This window comes from Mixophyes fleayi, chromosome 10 (genome assembly GCF_038048845.1).
Source record: "Mixophyes fleayi isolate aMixFle1 chromosome 10, aMixFle1.hap1, whole genome shotgun sequence".
NCBI lineage: Eukaryota > Metazoa > Chordata > Amphibia > Anura > Limnodynastidae > Mixophyes > Mixophyes fleayi.
Window position 1 is genome coordinate 54,524,052 of NC_134411.1, and position 15,759 is coordinate 54,539,810.

The following is a 15,759-nucleotide window of genomic DNA, read 5'->3' on the forward strand; positions in this document are numbered from 1 at the left end:
AGTCACGCAGCTTCAGTTCTGGTAAATAAACCAGCTGTTTGATCTATATGTATCTATTATATCTCTACTTCATCAATCTCTATGCCCAATAATGTCAGCACTGTCTTTGTGCCTACCAACTAATTTGGTGCTAGTGGCACTTAAAAATCCTGAGTAATGAAAACTTGCTATTGTATCACCACAAACTGAGGACCCTCAGGGCCTGTAAGCATACAATCCAGAAAAAGTATTGACACATTCTACTTTTACCTAAATCAATAATACATTCAAAGAATGAATTAAATATTTAAAAAAAAATTACAGTATATAGTGCAATCCACAAGAAGGCATCTAGCCACAAATCAGTGTCCTCCAAACTTACAACCCAGCAAATGGAAAGACGAAGGATGTATGGGGTGCAATCGAAATGCCACCTCTAAATCTTCTTTGGCCATTAATCCTCCCTTCCCACAGTTTTTAACTTTCTGCAGTGCTTTATCAAAAGAGGTATACACTACTTTGCATAATGGCATAATTAACATACCTCAGATGATTCATTTTGAATGTGCAGGTTCTTTTTTCAGCACCAAACTCAAAGGTGACATTCTCAGACCAAGGATGGGCAGCATATAAAAAGGACTCACCCTTCCCCTTTAGCACCAGATCCTTTGCAGTTTTTCTCATACCATGTTCCTATGCTGCACACTGGTATTATAGTCTATGGCAAATATGCTAAGACTTTATTAAAATAACGTCTTAGACATGACTACATCCTTTCCACTCATACTGGGGTCAGGTTCCTTTCATTTAAATCCTTTGGTCTACCCTCTTCCCAATGCTGTTCTATTCCTTTTAAAACATCTTTTGGATGGATAGATAGATAGGTGCCACCGCAGATCAAGCAGACATGCCTATAATGGCTCCCTGCCCCTCTCTTGCACTGATCATCATTAAATGCCCAGCAGACACCTTTAGCTGGTGCCATTTGCCTGTTGTCTTGAAAGCTAACAGCCCATACTTGAAATGGATATGAATCCTTTCCTGACATCAAAGACAAATATAGATCCATATCTTTACAACTCTTGACATAGCTGGGTGTACGGCCGTCTTTTGCCTTAATGCTTCACATGCTTCAAATGCTTGTTTGTATATGCTTACATAATGCTAACCATTCCTGTGGGTTCTTCTCCTGTAAAATGCTAGCCACTCTCACAAATGTCTGCAACCAATTCCCCAAATTATTTGGCACTTGAGTCTAAGCTCACTGTTTTCCCCCTACTATCACTCTGATTTGTTACCAGGTCCTTAAATGCTGGTAGTAACATGATAATCAGTATATATTCCTCTTCTCATATGCTTTTTATTATGCCTTTGGTTAAGTACAAGCCCGTGGTTAGAGCCAAGCAAACATATGCCTCCTTGTAATTATCCCCTGGAACTTGCCCCCTTAGTTCCTGACCTCCACTTCTCTGTTACTAGAGTCCTAATTCTATCCCTAGCAATGCAGCTGCAGCCAGGCTCCCTGAAAACATTGGGGATAGTCTCCTTCTCAAAGTTCTACTTTGTCAATACTTGCTGAACAACTTCCATGGGACCTGCACATGCTGTTCTGACATAACCTTTCAAGGCTACTGTCCTCCCCCTAATAAGTTGTGCATCCAACTACTCTGCAGACTTGCGTTTACTACCACATCACTCTACAACCTCACTAGAACCCTTGTGCTCCTGCTTTGCATTTTTATAACTTTAATGTCACACAATGCAGTATAATCAATGGGATCCTCAGAAGACTCCTGAGCTAAAGGTGCTGTGTTTGTAGTAAAATATGCCTCTCTCATCTCCCTTTGAATGTCTGATGTAATTTCTTATCCATTTTGGGGTTCAGCATCTGCTGGCAAATTTACCTCTGTTTGTTGCTACTTTCATCTACCAACCTATGTTGTGTAAGCAATGTCAACAATGCATCTTTTAATGTGTCAGTGCTGTTACCTGATGTGAGCCACAGACTCTGAACTGCATCGCTTGCTGTCCAATGGAAGGGACCTAAGGCCAGCTGTCACTTGGGACTCTACTGTCTCAAGCTGTAGTGTATGCCGGCACTGGGGTAGTTGCAATGAAATATTTATTTTTGTTTAATACATTATAATTGGACTTTTAATTTGTCAGTAGATAATGTGATGTTTACATTATCAGTGTTTATGGAATCACTATGTATCTATTTCTCCCTATAACTTTTTGTCTATATTTTTTCGTACTAATTTTACCTTATTTGTACAGTGCCCATATTTCATTCTGTTCTTATCTTTAATCCATTTTATTTATCTCTGATACCTTATGTTTGGAAACTTAGACGTGGTGATATGGAAAATGTAATGGGAATGGAATTTGATTGCTTTACAATCAAAGTAGTAGTAGCAATGACATACCACAGTATACCAGTCCACATTGTTATGAACTGCAGTATATTTCAGTTAAAAAATTTACACCGGGTTTGTAAAAATAATTAAAATAATTAGGGTAATTTACAACTGGGACTGCTTATTGAAGTCAAGCCCCTGTTTTGGTCATGATTGCTATTACTCTTATGGAGTGACGTCCTGATTAGTATGACAATGTTTCATCAAATGCAGGATGGGTAATTATTTTCTAAGGGTAATAGGTGGATCTTGCTAGACATGGCTGAAACAAGGCATTCTATTTGAAATTCTGAAAATCTATTTTTATTCACTAATAAAAAAATGGCATTGTTTATTTATTTATTTTTAACACTGAAAATTTTGGACCAGGGATAGAGTCCCTGCAAAAGATACATCTGGAAATAGGCATGACAATAGACCACATCTCCCGGGGGTGCTCCACACACGTGCATGACCCTGAATCATCACACTAGGCATAGGGGCCGCAAGTGAAACTTATGTGAAACTCTACATTCCATGTTGTTTTACTGTGCAGTAAAACAAAGCAGACGTTTTCCTTTGATGTTTAGTCGTATGTTCATCTCTACATGAGCCTCAAGATGAGAGTCAAGGGACAAATATTTTGGGTGAAGAATAAAGAGAGTACAATTGAAGGGGTTGTACAAATCTGAAAGCATATATTACTTTGAGGTGACTTTTTACATTTGCAGACAAGCACATTTTAGCTGTTTTCAGCTACATACACAGCACCTGGCAGCTTAGTAAAACCATGATGCCCTGCAGAGGAGGCAAATGTAAGAAATGTAGTTAGATTTAGAATTGGGAGAGATCCTAGTCCAACTCTAAACTGCACAATAAAGCCTGTAAACTAAAGCTGCCTAGTATGTGTGTGCTACATGCAAATCAGGCAGTATTTTCCTTGCATGCAAACAAAATTATATTTGTAGTTTGCGCCCCTTGCATCACAACATGGTTTGTCCAGGTGCAAATTTGTACCCTTTAGATGAATTTGCTCCTAACTTTAAATGAGACCTACATTGTTCTGTAAAAAAAGGTGCAATGTATGTAGATGACAAATGATAGCATACAACTTAAATCCAGAAATAAATTAAGACAGCAGATTTTACTTATTGCATAAACAAAGTTGGAGACCATCTCCTCCTATCTACACCCCAGCAGGCTATGTCGTTGCCATCTGTCTTTTCTTTTATTTCTACATTTTCACTCTACCTCCAGTTTCTCCACTGATGCTTGATTCTGCGCACCACTTCAACTTCCTCCCTCTTTAGGATTGCACATAAATGCATCTGCACTGCAAAATTTAGTGTTCCACATAAAATGAGTTCCACTGTGTATGCACACAGATTGTGTCGGTATTTTGAGCTACACCTGTCAGATTAGGGACGTTCACATGCAAGTGCTGTAAGAAGGGTTTAAGATTGCATGTATCTTAAGATGTTGTATCACGAAATACAGATGCTGAAACGTAAATGTGCAGACGCATATTTGCACATAAGCAAACAGCAATCTTTTATGTTCAATTCTAAATCACCCCCTTGTTTCTTTTCTCTGTCGTTGTTCAAGTTTTTCCGTAATGCAGCTGTCCTTTATTCTTCAGTCACTCATTTCACCTTTTATCATCCTCTTCTACTCATTACTGTGATAACTACCATATAGCACATTCTGGTTCACCGAACGTCTCCTTCTTTTATTCCTCAACCATCCCATATATTTTTCATTCATTTATTTTCTTCTCTACATCCCACTGTTTCTTCTCTCCAGCTTTGTGTTAGAGGTCAATACAAGATAAATTGTTCTCTTTCCTCTGTCTTATACTGCATACTTTATTCCTATCTCTCACTGTGCCTATTCCTGTATTAATGGTTATTAACACTTTAAGCTGAAATGTGTATTCTCCCGCACATCACATTTTGCTGTCTTGCTATTTTTTCTTTCTGTGTCACTCGATTTTTCCTTTTTTTTTTTCATTTCCCTGCTCTCCTTGTCGCCTCTCATCACCTCCTCCTCTTTTCCATGTGAAATTAGAGCTTGTTATCATTTTTTAATTAAAGGAGAACTTCTCCTCCTAACATCTCTGTGCTCGCAACAGGGGACACTAATTAACTGGGGAGAATTCTATTAGGCAGAGAAGTTAACATCTATGTGTTTTGTTTGTTTTTGAGAGAATGGAAACCATTATCCAACAAAAGAAACCCATACTGTAAAAATACTATAGGGCTAGGATTTCATGATGTTCAATACAAAGGTGTTGGTTTTTACAATGGACAATGTTTTTTTACAATGAACTTGCTGTATTATAAATCCAGAATGTGTATGACTGCAGTGCCTGGACGGAGATAAAATTAATGAATACAATAACTATAGCAACGGAGGTTATTGATTTACACCTGTATTGTTATATTCCATGACTACAGATCAGGTAAGTACTGCCTTCAAGCCCAGACATGGAGATCTCATCCAATACTAACTTGACATAGCCCCCATTGTGAGTTGCTGATAACATGTATGCAGTACACAACAAACAATTCCCCTCCCCTAAATTGCCACCAAATAAGTAATTTCACCTCTTGACTTGGGCTTTTCTCCAGAACAAAAGCAATGCCCCTCACTTCCTTCTGTAGACAAAAGTAAGTGAAAAATATCAATGCATTGTCCTGTTGATAAAAGGACATATAGAAGGAAGAAGAATCTCAAGATATAGGTGCCTGAAGGCGCCCATGTCCTAGAGATAATCTGACACTTTGTATTAATCTCCAAATTAAGCAATGGTTCATCTCAGAACAAATCATTACGTGGCTACATAGTACCTGTTAAAGAGGAGTGCCATACTATTCGGGTGCCATGTTTAGGGAACAATATATAGAATTTGTTTAAACCACTACAAAAATGCGTACATCAACAATATATTAAATAAATATTAAAAAGTAATTACTTTACTGTGGTTCAGGACCAAGTCCTTGTCATAGAAAAATAGCTTTCTTGCCCAAACTTTACCACTCTAGATAAGTAACTTAATTGTTCACTGGTATATACCTTATTATGGTATATTTCAATTATGTGATTTGAATAATGAGGCTTTAATTCTGCGTGAAGGGCAATGTTTATTCATAATGGAGACATAGACACATTGTGTGATCTAAGTTACAACACTTGCAGTTTAGATGTAATTTATTCTGTTGCACCATTCTTTCTTTACACCCTGACCTTTAGTCACATAGCCATATGTGAAGTGGGCTGTATGCTTATTTATGTTGATTATTAAACAGGACCTGGCCATCTTAGAACTGGTTATCCCGTTTAAACAACTAGTTAATTTCTTGATGTTTTGTCTACTACTTTGAATTATTTTATTAATCACCTTCAATGAAAAAAGTAGTAAAACTAAGCTAATATTATAGAATTAGATAAGTGGAATTACAGCTTTAATGAAACATAATCACTAGAGCACTCTCATTAACCTCCACCTCATTGTAGAAGTCTAAATGCTACTATTACTGTACGTTCAATCTCTTTCTATGGGGATACAGACAACAATGTACCCATTAGTGTTTATTTCACTATACAAATGTGGTTGGAATCATTCAATAATTGCTTGGATGTCAATGCACACCATACTATAAAAACCCTCCATACTGTTAACTTCTTCAGGGTGATGTGCTGCTAACTGACAAAACGTGTACCTCTATCTTCTATTATCAGTACTGGTACTTGAGCCATCTTTTTTTGAAGTTTGGGGGGCTTTTCTAGAGTGGTGGTTTTTGGTTACTCTATGAGAGTTTCCAAACATGGAACCTGTACCTGAACCACAGTTATGCCACTGTTTGTAATATTGATATATACATTTTTATATTGGTGTAGATCATTATGTTTTTAAAATACTACACCATCACATGCTTATTTGTATGCTATAAGCCTGAGGCTAATGTTACTCACTCATTTATGAGTTTGTGGGGAGTGAGGATTCTTAGGAGCCCATTGCATCATTTGGGTGCCATCATAAAAGTAGGCCCGTAACAATTACACAGGTCTGCAACTAAAAAGCTGTTTTCATAATTTTATCTTGTTCTTATGTTTTTTGGTGCGCTGAATTCGAAAATGACCACAGTTTTTCCTGGGACGTCAGGTTTTTTTACAATCTAAATGTGCCCTGGTCAAACAGGTAGCTGGAAATCGCTAAATTTCAAATTCATCATACTTGGGGGAAAAAAACTGAACATGGAAAAACAAATTTCTTTTCACTGCCAGTGCTCTCAAAAACAAGAAAATACATGTTTATTGGTCCTGATGGTGATCACTGCATTGTTGAGTGTGCTTGCTAGGGCCTGCCCGGACATGTTCTTTCATGCATTAACTTGTTCTCTGATTCCTCCACAATCTTGTATTTCATTTCAGTCGTCATCCTGCTATTGTCTGTGTGGTTCAAAATTAGTGCAATGCCTCCAAGAAAGTGTGTAAATTCGCCTGACAGTTTCTGTTTCATATGTGAAGAGTTCATGGTGAAAAAGCAGCAGAAACTGCAGAAACCAAAACTGGTTGGTTTGTGGGGATTTAAAAGTATTGTGTATACTGCTGGGACAACAGGCTGGGCACACCATATACCCTTGTTTTCTATGTTTATGGGACAGTAGAGACCAACAAAATCACTGGAAACAAAATGATTGGTCACCAAGAAGTCTAGTTGTTGGTGAAAAGAATGTTCTCAGAGATACATTGGTACCCCCTGAGAAGGTTTTATTACCACCACTCCATATAAAATTAGGATTAATGAAGCAATTTGTTAAGGCACTTCCCAAAGATAGCGAATGCTTCAAGTACTTGGGATCCAAGTTTCCAGGTTTAACGGAGGCAAAACTGAAAGAGGAGGTTTTTGTTGGCCCGGATATTAGAAAACTCATATCTGACAAAGACTTCATCAGTTCAATGACTCCAACTCAAAAAGAAGCGTGGGTTGCCTTTACTGTTGTCATAAAAAACTTTTTGGGAAACCAAAATGACCCAAATTACAAGGAAATGGTGGAAACAATGTTGAAAGCGTACCACAAGCTTGGCTGCTACATAAGCTTAAAAGTCCATTTTCTCAACTCACACCTTGACTATTCTCCTGCAAATTTGGGAGCAGTGAGTGAAGAGCAGGGAGAACGATTCCATCAAGATATAAAAGAAATGGAAAGAAGGTATCAAGGGAAATGTAGTATTACGATGATGGCTGACTACTGCTGGATGTTGTACAGGTATCTTCCGGAAGCCACCTATAAGAGGAAAAGCTCAAAAAGAAGTTTAAAGTTTAAAAAAAGACAATTTCACAAGCAATCTACTTGAGTGTGGTGTTAATTTTGTTGTCACCTGTGCAAATGAGTTAATATTTTTCATGTAAATAAAATATTTGCGTTAAGAGATTTTTTTAAATGATGACCACCCGTTTGTTCGAAAACCTGATGCCCCAGGACAAAACGGCTGTCATTTTTGGATTCAGCGCACCAAAAAACGTAAGAATCAGTCAACTAAACCAAAACAGACCTGTGTTATTAAAGAATTGTGGTGCCTACTAGCTTGTCAAGGGCTATGGGAGCAACAAACTCAGTGTCCACGCCTGAAAACATGCAAGACTATTCCAAGACAACAGACTTTGTAGGCAGCCAAATAAAGTTTTCCAAATAATGATAAACCTATGACTGCATTCCATCCAAGTTGCCTACTCTAAAGTTGTACTACATGCTTACAAAATATTGAGGAAATTGCACAGCCCATAGGTCACAGCAGTTGACAAAATATTGCTTCTCAAAATTACAGGAGTATACATCTGCCTTGTTCAGAAGCGCCCCAGCACTGAGATCTATCACCATGGACATGACATAATCAATGGAAATGTTTATAACAAGTCTATGATATGGCATGTGGATGTACTTAAATTAGCTGTTACCCTACCTTCCACACAATCAACTTTTCACAAATATAAAACAGTTATTTTGTGGAGGCAGTGGATAAATATAGAGTAGTATTGATGAGTGTTATCACACCAAGGAGTGTTGTGTGAAGAGCTACTGGAATACTATCTCAGTTCAACTATTGGACCTAGTGAATTAAATGGCTATTGCAGTTGTCATCTCTGTTCCTCCTTTGGTGATCTCCATGGCCTCCTTGATTGCAGCAGCTGCCGCCACAATGTTTTCAAACATGGGAAAGTGTCCTGGCTCTGTGTCCAGAAGTGAACATTTGTCAAATAAATATACCAGACACACAGTTGCTCCAAACTGGTGGATAACCACAAAAGTGCACATGAAGCACAAAGTGAAGGTCTTGAACGAAGGAGTAAGGTGGTTTGATTAATGAAAAATGGTTACCAGCAGCTGACTGTGTTACGATTTCTACAATGACTGATTAATATGCCAGGTCTCCTCGTTAAACAAAACATTCATTTGCCAATAGCTGCTTTAATATTGGTTGCTAATAATACTTCCTTGCAGTAGCCCCACAAACAGCTACAACTGTTTTTCCGCTACCTTATTTATCAATTGTTCCCTGCACTTCTTAGACTGCGAGCACATTTGGGGAGGGCCATCTTTACCTTCTGTCTCATGTAATTATATGTAATTTGTTTGTATTATGATCCTCTCAATATACAGCGCTGCTTAATATGTCAGATCGGTATAAATAAAGAGTAATAATAATTGATCCATGATCACTCATTTGGATTTGAGGTGGAATTAGTCATTCTGAAAGACCCAGAGGCGCTTTATCAGGGACCACGCATAGAAGTGAGACTTGAGAAACTGAAAAGGAGGAGAAGGTAAGGAACCAGCCATGCAGCTTAAAGGCGACTCTTGAGGCAACTTCTCTTGAACCACCTTCTCCTTCTCAACAGGACCGACAGGGATTACAAAATATTTGGAAAACCTTTCTAACAGCAAATTCCCCATAACTTTATCAGAGTATTGGGTGAAGCATGGAGCCATCTTTTCTACATTCACTGGCATCAAGGCCCTTCCAATACTTGGTTTGACCATCTTCCTATTCTAAAGAATATAATATCTTAATTGGTGCATTTACAATACAGTAGTATTCTGGACATGACATAAGGGGTCATACTTACACTAGCCTGTGTTAAAGAACAAGCAGGACCACTATGCTAAGCCTCCATAATCAGTTTAAGCTTCAAATATGAAGACATATGTAAAAATGGTGGAACATTCCTGGTGGAGCCATTTCACCAACAATGCTAGTAAGTGTAGCAAAGTCTTAGAAGATGCCCTCTGTGTTTGAAAGAATGAAGGAACGCAGCAAACTACATGCCAAACTCATTGTCCTCTTATGCAAACTGCCTACAAATGTATGTCTTCATTTTAAAAATGTATAAACCCTATCTATTTTTTGGAATCTTGAAACTCTCTTGCCCCAAGAGGGGTCTTGACTCTTTACAAGCTCTAAACTTTATCTAGCTTAAAGTTTGGCCTTCCTAGGTGCATCTCTCTTACTCCACTGTCACATATACTGGATGAAGGTCATGGCCTTCTTTCTAGTGGTACTTTTACACTATTTCTTACACAGGAAAGGTTTCCTGATCTTTCTAAGGAATGGATTGTGTGCTGTTTCACTAGCTGCGGCCTCTACTGAGTCTATATATGACGTTATGAAATACCCCTGCGACCACCACGTGGGATACCTACTAGTCTGATTTCAGTTGTCTCTCCACCATTAATGTTTTACTGTCCATAAAGCAATAATGGTTATACTGTATTGACTACTATCTATTACCATGGATATACGGGTGATACTAGCTCACATGTCACAGCTGGAGTCACACCTTTGGACCTAGGTGTAGCCTGCACACCAGAATTGCCAACAAAAGGAAGAAACCTGGACACAAGCCATTCAGGACTAATTTTGAATCTCCAACACTGACTCTAAAGTCCAGCTTACTTGTCTATATGAAGCCCAAGGACTGATTTCTATAGCGTCTGTACATGCTTCTGTTTAAACCTGAAAAAAAAAGCCCTCTAACAGGAGGAGGATATTGCATCCACGTGGATGATAGTTAAGTAAATTGGGAGTGCGTATATCTCTCTAGCAGCAAGATGTATCACCACTCCTCTCCTACCAGCCCTCAACCAACTGACAACCATTCCAGTCCTGGGGGATGCCGATACAAATAACTGGAAGTCCTGCAGGTTCACATCCTAGAAACACTAGACTTCCCTTAACAGCAAGAAGCTACAGGACCCTTGCAGGTTGCTTTACTGCTTCTTAGCCCCATGGTCTTAGTTTTGGTTACATCAGCTGCTAAAGTCCATAATGCAGCTTAGGTGATCAACACAATATAAATCCATCTAATGCTGTAGAAGTGACACTATGCAGTACTTCGTCAGGACATGGAACTGGAGAGAGACAAACTGTTATGTTGTGTCAGGAAAATCTGGTTAATTGTTAATTATCTAAACAGTATGTATGTGAGAAAACATGCTGTGCAGTTGTTTGACATTTTGAGATTAGTGGTAAAAGAGAGGTTAATTTATGTTCACCCACTCACTCCTCAGAGTGTGTTCTCTATGATGACTTACAACGTCTGTTTACAGTGTTCCCACAGCTGGATGGAGCAATGGATGTGGGGGCGGAGGGTAAACCACCAATGTGCATTTAATAAAGGAGCAATGTAAATGTGTGAGGTGCACGCTGGAGAAGTGCTGGTTTCAATCAGTGGGAGGGAGGTGGAAGCTAAGATTCTTCAGGTTGTTCATTGCTGCTTAGATGGCAAGCAGTAATCAATAATATTTACAAACTACGGACCTCATCCTTATGTATTACACATTCTTCTGGACATCATTGATTTCAGTAAGCTTCTGATTTTACCTCTCAGACTCATCTCTTTGTAATACCATTGCAGTAGGAATAGAATAATGATCACTTTATGTACGTCAGTATGAGCAATGGAATAGTAAATATATGCACAGCTTGCATATGAATTAACTGGTGTACAAGTAGAATTAATATAGAATAAAAGAAGAATAAACATAAAATATTAAAGTAATTAACCTATGAGAATAATTTTAAATGTTAGTACTCTGAACTATAATCATAATAGAATTTTAATTATATAAAGATTGACGTTGAGAAACATGGTGCAAGTCACATAAGTATGACATGCCACGTCCACTGCATATGACTGGGAATACAGCTTAACTTTGGCAACAAATAATCCTCATATTACACATTGCATCATGTCCAAATATGATGGACCGATGGTCACATTGGTGTCTACAGAATCTACACGCAACAGTACACATATGTCATTTAACTCAAAAGACCCATTCCTCCCTTACATGGGTTTCATGCTTTGAGATCTATGCTCAAATACTAGTTATATAGTTAAAACACATTAATGCAGTAGGATAGATTGTGTGTATTGCATATTTGAAAGTTTAGTTTCTCTGAAATATGCCTTTTTTTCTTTCAAAACACTTAAGTCAGCAGGAGAAGCAGTCGTTAAAGTTCAGAATTGGATTTGCTGCAAGCTGAATGTTTATCAAATGATAGGACTTGTGCTGGTTTATTTCTTGATTTAGTCACTGTTGGTGGCTGCTAAGACTTCCATTTGAACAGGATTATGGATTTAGATGAATTAAGCAAATAGAGTGTCAAGACGTCCTTAAGATTAACTGCATTATTTTCATCAGTGTGTGGATGCACAGTAACCTTATTTCCAGGACGATGATAGCTGCTTTCATAATATTCTTGAAAGATTCACTTTCAGATGATACGATTTATTTCAACACTTAAAAGCAATAATGAATACAATTAAGCATAAATGAATAACTATTATGAAGTACAATTTAATATCTTGTTTCAAAATAAAATGAAATTGATCAATACCTTCAATTTCATTACAAAATATTTTAATGTTTTCTTACTTTTCTTGTTTAATAATTTGCTACAGTATTCAACACATTTGATCATATTGTCCAATAGATATTATTTCCTAGAACACAGATGCATAACATCTGGAACATCTGCCAGAATCTGTGCTTGAGGTCACCTGATTGTCAGATGTGCAGTACAACCTATTGTGAACTGCCTCATCTGGGGTCTCAAAACAATGGCCGACTGGCATTTAAGTCAAATAAAAAAATAGTTTAATCACTGGTTTGGAATGGACACAGACCATAATTGGTATCTCTTGCTATCATGCTATCAAGAAATGTAGTTAAAATTAACAGTCAGTGCTAGAATATCAGAAGGTGCTGTCCAACACTTTCATACGTTCCAAGTAAAAGGGAGCTTGTGCATTTACATTCAATATAGTAATCTGGTTCAGAATGGTCATTACCAGAGATCCCATCAGTGGGTCTCATTGGTGTTGGTGTAGATTTTACATTATACCATAAATGTGACCAACAGAAACATTTACTAATTCCAGTACAACTGATTCTGTGAAGCACAGTAGTGTAATTTAAGTTATTGTGTATTTCATTTATCAGTTGGCATCTGTAGCACTAAAAATGGCTGCGGTTCTGGTTGCTGATAAAAATATGCTGCAAAATGCGTGCTTTAGCTACACTTCCTTATAATGCCAATATTATTATTATCATTGTTAATAATTCTGATTATAATAAATTGTAAAGACAACAGAGTGCAATAGCAATACTGTAGGTGTTTCTCTGCTGGACTGCTGAGCTTACACATTCAGTATAACTAACAAGTTTGCAGTTACCAATTGGTCAGTTGTGTTGAGGAACTAATTTTTCAGACCTCTTTTTTGCTAAAAGCAGCAGAAATTTTTACATGGAGACAAACCTCCCAACAGTGGTTATGTCCAGTTTATAAAATAGCGTGATCATGTCCTGTTTGGGGCATGTCCTTACCACAGTAGTGAGAGGGGACATGCCTCCATCCCCTCAAATCTTGACAGTTTCGTCGAAATCGGGACAGTTTAGAGTTATGTGCAGATGTCACACCTAAAAACAATTGAGAAATATTGAGTTCTGCTTGAGTGAGTAAGTTTGTTCCTATTAGGATTTTTAGTTTTCTGGAAACTGAGGACATCATTTATAAAGCTCCCTCTCTGTGATATAGAATCTGGTAATATTATTAGCTAATTAAGCAATATTTGTCTTAAATTCCACAGATTAAATAGCTTTTTTGCCATCTATGGTATAGTGATACTACATGCTACACCTGTCTACATAGGAGATGGCTGAATTTCTTTACAATTAGCAATAGCACACAGCACAATTTTAGATCTGTACTATACTGTGTAAACTCTGTGCATTGTTCATTATTAGACAACTGTGATCTAATTTGTTTTAGTTTGCGTTTTCCCTGTTATGACTCACACATGCTAGTTATAATTGTTCTACTGATTACGCTTTTACATTTAATCTCTGGTAGAAAAACATTATTCTAAATTAAAAGCATAAAAGATTTATGTAACAATTGTTATGTTTCCTTTTGAAGTGAATTGTATTAAGTGGAAAATAGTATAATTCATAGTGGAGAGTGATTTCTGGCTGAAAGGTGAAAGCAGTGATAGAAAAGACATTGTTTAGTGCTGATTGTGCATTTAGAGCAGTGCAAAAGTCTTGTATGTCTATTAAATGTAAGTGATGTGAATTGTGAACAATGGCCATTTTAATTCTGAATTGTTTCTGATATCAGAAGTGCTGTTAAAGTTTTCCTAAGAATTAGAATGTGACTTTAACACATGTTGCCAGCAGGTGGCAAATTGGCAATGCTTAGACCTCACAATGCAGGGCAATAAACATTTTGAAGCTCCAACTAGCAAAGTGTTCTCTTCTCATCCATTTGTATTTCTGCACAAAACATATTTTGCTTACTGCCTTACATACACTTTTTTTCCTAACACTGTATTCTCCTTTACTATTGCTCACTGTTAATGAATTTGTATGCTGCATACATTCCCATGCATGTCCTCTCCCAGCCTGAAGATAAGGGGGGCTGACGATACCTGAACACCGCATCTGAGGACTTTACATGTTCAGAAGAGGCCCCCTGCTCTCTGCTTGTTTGAGAGCAAAGAGGGAATCTAGGGAGGCTAAAGCGCTATCGCAGAGCTCCTACACAAAGTTTACTATGTGGCCTGGTGATACACTGTTCTGCTCCTTCTGCTATCATATATTGTTTAATGAATGATGAGTTAGTATATACAACAATCACACAAATGTTCCTGAAGTATTTTTTTCCTCTCAACTTTGACAAAATGTATGCAAGTAGAATGGTTGTGCTGAAACTCAAAGTATGTTATTTATTATGTTAGCTTTCATTTGCCTCATTGGTCAAGATAGATAAAAGCTGATATCTGGTTTGTTTCTATTAGATAAGGCACTATTATATTTTCACTGGGAGAAATAATAACATTTTCATCATGTTGTTAAATGAAAATAGAATTATATATATATATATATATATATGTGTGTGTCACACTGTCTGTGATTTCACATTTAACTCTATGCTGCTTGATTTCAAGTGAATATCACTTTTTTGTAATTGTATCAATGTCTAACAGAAATGTAGGTCTTTCTTTAGCCTAGTGATTGATGTACTCTCAGCGCCTCTTTCTTCTCTCTTTTAGCTGGTACCACATATATATTTGGAAAAGGGGGAGCTCTCATCACATACACCTGGCCCCCCAATGACCGACCAAGTACAAGAGCTGACCGGCTTGCAGTTGGCTTCACAACACAGCAGAAGGATGCAGTGTTACTTCGAGTGGACAGTGCTTCTGGTTTGGGAGACTACTTACAGCTTCACATAGTAAGGAAATGTACTTTTATTTTTGTCACTGCTTGCAGCAATGGATATTTATAACCTAATACAATGCAGTCCTGTACACAAATTAATATTGCAAAAAAGAGACTCTATTATATCGTCTCTAAAAAAAAAACCAAACAACTCAAGATCACATGAAATGCTTTTCACAAGATGATTGTTGGGTGAAGAGAAATAGTGACTTGTTTAAAAAATATGGTCTGAACGAGGTAAATGCAAGTCAGCTAGGCAGGTTCCTAGCAGCGGCCTCTGGGTAAAGGCAGATCCCTTTGGACCTGTCAACCGACTTCAAATGGCTGCCAGATTGGCCATTTACAATTACTATAGAGGACACACAGCCATAATCCCACAAATGCACCTTTTACTATTAGCTTTCTGCCAGTAACAGGAAGCTCCCAACACAGAGTGAACAAAGTGGAGCTTTCTCTTTCTGCACTCCATCAAATTTCATAGTTCTTCTCAGTGGTGACTGGGTAGGAATCCTGCAGCAATGATTGTGTGGAGACAGAAAGAGAAGGATATATGTGGGTGCAGTGGGTGGTCAGGGGTAATGTTTATATGTAGG

At 37.7% G+C, this 15,759-nt stretch overlaps 1 protein-coding gene across 19 annotated transcripts in view; it reads left to right on the forward strand.

Moving 5' to 3' along the window:
* Window positions 1–15,759, forward strand: part of NRXN2 (neurexin 2) — a 725,960-nt gene that overhangs the window by 555,382 nt on the left and 154,819 nt on the right. For all 19 annotated transcript variants that reach the window (XM_075188775.1, XM_075188784.1, XM_075188781.1 and 16 more), the window contains one exon: window positions 14,998–15,179. In XM_075188775.1, the coding sequence (XP_075044876.1) occupies window positions 14,998–15,179 (182 nt within the window). The remainder of the gene's footprint in view (window positions 1–14,997; window positions 15,180–15,759) is intronic.